This window comes from Penaeus chinensis, chromosome 21 (assembly GCF_019202785.1).
Source record: "Penaeus chinensis breed Huanghai No. 1 chromosome 21, ASM1920278v2, whole genome shotgun sequence".
NCBI classification, from domain to species: Eukaryota; Metazoa; Arthropoda; class Malacostraca; order Decapoda; family Penaeidae; genus Penaeus; species Penaeus chinensis.
Genome location: NC_061839.1, coordinates 8,498,054 through 8,504,500, shown reverse-complemented (window position 1 = coordinate 8,504,500; position 6,447 = coordinate 8,498,054). Strand labels below are relative to the sequence as shown.

Sequence of the window (6,447 nt, the reverse complement as noted above, 5' to 3'; positions counted from 1 at the left end):
TGCGTGCGTGCGTGCGTGCGCGTGTGTGTGTGTGTGTGTGTGTGTGTACACATTCACTCACTGAGCCTCATTACCGTGACTTTCAACAACTGATAGTTTATTGTACATTTCACAGAGCTTGGTAGTCTCAGGACAGCCTAGCTCTTCCTAGATACAGTAGTTCTTCCTAGGCACAGTAAATGAAATTGGAGAATTGGGAACAACAGCCCCCCCCCCCCCCCCTTGCATCTTTTGCATGTCTTGCATAGAGAGCTTTGTACTAAGAGTGTATTCCTAAAGAAATTCTTAAAACTAATGATGCAGAACTTCCATGATTCGCAGTGTGGATACTTTGTCAGTACACCTTTTTTTTTTTCCTTTTTTTTTTTCCATTATGAATGGCTCTATGACATGATTCAAAATTCAGATTTTAGATTAAGCACTTTCCTTATGTGTGTATGTCCCATTGTAATGTCGCAGATTTGTTGTCACATTTTGCCTGCTACATCTTGCGATCCACTCAAACAGTGATGTATAGTATCAGTGAATTCCTTCTTGTTATGGTTTTAGCCCTTGGTTTTAATTGTTTTTCTGTCAAAATTTATGAAATCAGTGGGAAATAATTACCTTTACTTCTTGCACTTGCCTAACCTGGTACTCTTTTGATAGCATTAACTTAATTCTGTGCTGTTTACTCAAGTCAGTTTTAACAGACAATATGAGTTGTCAGAGCTGTTGTTATAATTAGTTTTGATATACCTACAATGGTAAATCCACTAGGTTTGTGATCCCCATCCCTCCAGGACATGCTAGTAGTTCCATTAGGTCTCTAGTCATGGTCTTACCCTTCTGACTTTTTGAGAGAGCCAAGATGGACACATCACCCATAGTACTGCCTGGCAGTTGAAACAGCTGGGACCGGTAATTTCAGGAAGATCCCCAATGTCGAGTCTGTTTGTAAAAGATGTATAGGTTGCGTAAAGCCCTTTTATCTCTGTGTCTGTTAGATTATTTCGGACTTTTATCAGGTCATCCATTTTGTGTTAGGCATAGGCCTACTAAGCTTTGCATTCTAGGGAGCCTATGACAGTTCACAGATGGTGCTAACCAGTAATTGTTGCTCACATTTTTTGATGCCTGAAAATTTGTAAGGAACAACTGGCTTTACAGGATTTTTTATTGTCTAAGAAAATCTTTGGGCCATGTCTCACTTAGTCGCACAATACTATGTCTATAATGTTTTCTGCACCTACATTTTCATAGTGTAATGAGCAATGTTCTCTTGGAGAACTGATATTAATGGGCTTTGTATTACTATGTCTACTGGATCACACTGTCTCATTGTATCAGCTGATGCAATCTAGGCTAATATGTTTCCATTTAAGAACTTTTCTTGGGCCTGCTTTGAATGTATGATGTGAGCTTCATGAAGATTGAATCTAGTTTTGCATTTGCCCATTACTGCCACTACTTCTACTTCAGTTTCTATATTAACTTCTGCTTCTACTTTTACCACTAGACTACTACTAGTAAACTACTACATTTTATGTTATTGTCTATGCTTTAGAAAGAGTTCAATATTCTACTTTCCAAATGACTTGAGTAAATTGATGCCTGATGGTTTTTGTCTCTCTTTAGGGTGTGGTGGAGGTAGACCCAAAGACCTTGTTCAATGAGATGCTCTACAACTTTGAAAATATTCCAACATGGAATAAAGCGATAACACTAGGTAGAGTTGTACAGGTGAGTGCCAGTTGAACATGAGATAAACCTTCCTTTTTATAAAAGTCTGTAAGGGTCTGTGTATGTAATGATGTGTTAAAACTTTAATATATCCCATTTGAAATTAACATTGCAAGGATTTATTTGTATTCTCTGTTAATTTTTGGTTTTGTGTTATATTATCAGACTATAGATAGCTGCACAGATGTGGTGTACCAGGTTGCTGCAGAAGGACCAGGAGGAGTAGTATCTGCAAGAGATTTTGTGAATGTGCGACACTGGAAGAAAATTGGTGATTCCTGGGTCTCTGCAAATATCTCTATTGTTCATAAAGATGAACCACCACAAAAGAGTATAGTGAGGTATGTAGATATTAAAGTATTAACACTATTACAAATTTTGATCCCTTCCAGTATTGTTGACTTGTTGTGGTTCTCTCAATAAGCCTCATTTTCTACATATTTAAGGTTTTTAAAGTAGGATGAAGTGATGGATGAAGTGAAAAGATGACCTTTAAGTATTTTTATTCAGAATTCACCCAGGAAGTGATTTGTCCAATGTAAATGTATTTTAGTTAATCTAAGAAATGAGTTGTATTTGAGTGCCTTTGCTGGACTGAAATAATAACATTTGTTATTATACACAGCATTTTATATCTGTCAGTAAAATGATAATGTGTAAATGGCATAGTAACAATTAAAAGAATGTTATCTGTTATGTCCCAAAATCCGAGTATGAGGCTTATTTGAGTGGTGATTCTCCCCAGTGTGTAGGTTGTAGCCCTGGCTCACAGGAACACTCATCTCTGGTGTTATGACTTCTTTTTCACTTTTGCAATGTTAGTGCCTCTTTTTCTATATAGCTTTTTTATTTGTTTGTTTGCTATTTTTCAAGGTATATTTTGTCACTTGATATGCTCTATCAAGATGATAATGGAATCTTTTTCTTGCATCGACTCCATATAATCTCTATGGGTAGTCTAGAGCAATAACAGAAACAATAAGTAACATTTTATTATTGGTGTTATTTTTTGAAAAATTCCTATTCAGTTTTCTGTAATACACCATGCACTACTGGCCACGATGTGCAGGGATAGGATCCTGAGCATGGAAATAGTGTGCTTCCTTGAGCTGGTACTCTTCTAGCCATGGCTCATGGATGGTACATTCCAAACTCATTTAATGTTGGAAATAATGCACTTTCCTAAATGCCCACTGAGTCTAATCTTCCTCCAAGGCAAGTCATTCCCGTCATCTTGGCCCTTAGTCAAATTTTCCTGTGAAGGCATACTCCTTTCACCTGACCCTCAGCCAAATTTTTTTATGATATGGAGGTCAAGTCACCTGGATCATCAGGGTAACTAGGGTTTTGAGTCTATGTATGATTAGATAGCAGTATGTACTGTAGATAACAGTATATGTTTGATCATGCTGTGTTATGCAGAAATCTTTAGTTATTATATTTATTATATATTTTTTTTTTTTATAATAAACAATAGATTATACCTGTTACAGCTACTCGGTTAAAACAAATCCTTCTATGGATTGTATCAAGTGTTTATTTTCTACACAGTATATTGTAATTCTGAAAGAGAAGGAAAGAAATTGATATCCCATGAGACCCTTTGGTTTTAAGCACATCATTTTGTTACCCGTAAATGTATAAATCTTGTACAAAGGGCCATAATTTGCCAGGTTAAACTGTTTTTATAACTAGAAAGAAATTCAGTATGTCAAGGTGTGTTTTCTAAAAAAAAAGTCAAGTTGTTGAAAAGGTAAGAATGTCAAAGCCCAATTCTTTTGCCTGTTATTACTTTGAACCTATACAAGACAAGTAATAATATGGTAGCTAACCTTTGCAAGACTGAAATAATAACAGATTTGTTATTATAGACAGCATTTTATACCCTGTCAGTAAAATGAATGTATGTGAACGGCATAGTAACAGGAATAGAATGTTATTTGATATCATGTACCATGTTAATGATAATCCCAACTACTTACTTATCGTGTAAGTCGTAGAATAATGTAATTCAAATAGTGCTCTTCTGTAATTTTTTAAAGACACATCATACAGGTACCCTTGGATCCTTATACTATGAATTTGCATATGAATTAACCCTATGTGCTGGGATGGCACAATACACATGCCATGTGTTCTTTGATTTTAGCTCATATATTGCGGATACACATAGATGGCTAGTATACACATAGATTGACCTAGTAGTTGACTCACCAAGGAGTCAACTACTAGGTCAATCTCTCACCTGATAACCCCTTTTCTTGATTTTTTTAATTGATATTTTCATAACCTTATAATGATCATAATGACAATAATAGTAATGACAGTATCAATATTATTATTATTGCTGGTCTATTAATTGTCTCCTTGGTGGTTAAGCACTTGTAGAGAAAAAAACTACTGTAGACAGTTCATGTGCTCAGTTACAAGGGGTTAAACATTGGGACTCACCAGAAGAGCATAAGGGCATTATTGAAGGCTACTTTTTATGGTGGTTTTGTGGGAATGTATGGAACAAGAAAGCATTTAATTAAAGAACCTCTCTTTTATACTAGTTTTATTATTTATACTTTATCCAGTCGCAGGAAAGAAAAAGCAGGCAACTCACCCCAGATTTTGAGCTGAAGGTAGAAAATTTCCATAAAAGATATTTAAAAAATTATGTATAAAATACCATACATATGTTTTGTATTAAAAATACAAAACATATATAAATCCTACAATATCACTTTTTCTCAAAAGAAACTTGATGAGTATGCTGCCAGGATGTGTTGCCAGTTTTTCCTCTCCTGATGCACTTTAGTTTTTACATCTTTTCTTACTCTCTGTTGTTGACAGGGGTGAGAATGGACCAGGCTGCTGGGTGTTTAGCCCAGTTGGAGGTGCTCCAAAGAAATGCTCCTTCCAGTGGTTGCTGGACACAGATCTCAAGGGTTGGATTCCCCAGTACGTTATTGACCAGGCTCTTACATTCGCCATGACAGACTTCCTGCAATGCTTACGGAACTATGCACCACACATCTCTGCAAGTAAATCTGAAAGATATAGTGCTAGATAAGTTATGTAATTATTCAGCACTAATGACCATTATTTTACTCATGATGTCACATGTCTCATCATTGTTAAAGATGTAGATAGGTCTTGATTATAGGATTATACATTTGTAGAAATAACATTGCTACTTGTTTATTTGTATATTGTCCATTTTGTTTAATGTTGTGATATGATTTCCTTTGCATGAAAGGAATTGTTGATTAACTATACCTCTTAATGAAGGTTGATAAGACATCTCATGTTGATGAATTTATTAATGTAATTATAATAATAACCAAAAGACAATATCACATTGTTGTGAGATGGTAGTACACAGGTTAAATGTCCTTGGAATTCCTTTATTCCTAAGCTTCTTGTAGTCAGGGCCAGAAAATTATACTTTTTTTACCATTATAAGTATTAGTTGAAAAAATATCTGCATGGATTATACAGGAGAACACTTTTCATGATTAGTCTCTTAAAACCAGATCAGTTAGACTTTCATCTTCATGATGCTCAGTGTATTATCTCCAGGGACACAAACATTATTAGTTGAAGATGAATACTCATAGTTTTAGATGTAGAAAGCCAACTTTATTTCTTATCTTGAGAAAGCTGCTTGTTGGTGAGAAGTCTTTTATTTACTTGGCTGTGAAGCAGTGTTTGGGGGGTATTCTGTGACTGATGCTTAGTCTTATCTTTACAAGCTGTATCTTTTAAGAGAAAGTAACCTGTACACATTGAAAAGTGATCATATTCGGTTGTGTTTAACACCATTCAGGGAGGTTTGGGATACCTATGAGAATGGAGTTATTCAGTTGCTAGATATTTGGAGATTAAGGCTATAGTTAGAAGCTTTTTGAATATCAAGTGCAAGCCCAGGGATTACCTATAGAGGCATAAACTGGGGGGAAAAATCTACACTGGTGTTGCCTATGACCATGTCTTTTATTTTTCATTACTGTGGAAGTTAGTGATTTAGACAGTAACTTTTATCAGTTGTTTCTGTAGTTTCCATACATGCTGATATACAAAGTTGTGAGTGAATTTGCTGCAAAGTATGAGAGATTTTCTTTTTCTTTTTTAGTATGAACATATGCATGTATGAATGTGTATTTTGATATGCATTATTGAGTTGATATTATGAATATGAAATCTTTTAAAGTGCTAAAATTTATACCAATCACTTCCGTTGGATTTATTTAAGTGCCTCTATCTGTGTGATGTACATAAAGCTAAGTATTAAGCAATTGAAGATTGTACAAGTAAACCTGTTGTGCTTAATCTTCCTACATGGAGGATTCTGGTGAGGATTCTGTCAGTATTCATCTGAATTGTAAATAAATAAAACATTATATTTACAGGTTTCCCTCTTTTTACACTTTCTTTTCATTTAGATATGCTACTGTGGCCCATTTTATGCAACAAGAAAATGCAATACGGTTTGAAGTCAAAGACACAGCTGTTGGCCCCTTCTGTAGTGTGTGTGTTTGTTCTTCCAGCATTTAGATCTCCCTCTCTATTTGCTATGGGGGAGAGCTATACAGTATGTAATAACAGTTAGTTTTGCATGTGGAAATTTAGTATGTGTATGGTTTGAACATGGGTACTTTACTCATAAATTGACCACAATACAAAATTAATCCTATCATCAGAAGTGCCCCATTATCATCAGAGTAGTCATTGAACCAA

General features: G+C 35.2%; 1 protein-coding gene across 4 annotated transcripts in view; it reads left to right on the top strand.

The window, feature by feature from the left end:
• LOC125036493 (steroidogenic acute regulatory protein-like) overlaps positions 1–6,116 on the top strand; it is a 17,687-nt gene extending 11,571 nt beyond the window's left edge. For all 4 annotated transcript variants that reach the window (XM_047629121.1, XM_047629119.1, XM_047629120.1 and 1 more), the window contains exons 11-13: positions 1,618–1,722; positions 1,888–2,063; positions 4,561–6,116. In XM_047629121.1, the coding sequence (XP_047485077.1) occupies positions 1,618–1,722; positions 1,888–2,063; positions 4,561–4,780 (501 nt within the window). In that variant the 3' untranslated portion in view covers positions 4,781–6,116. The remainder of the gene's footprint in view (positions 1–1,617; positions 1,723–1,887; positions 2,064–4,560) is intronic.
• Positions 6,117–6,447: the final 331 nt, after the last annotated feature.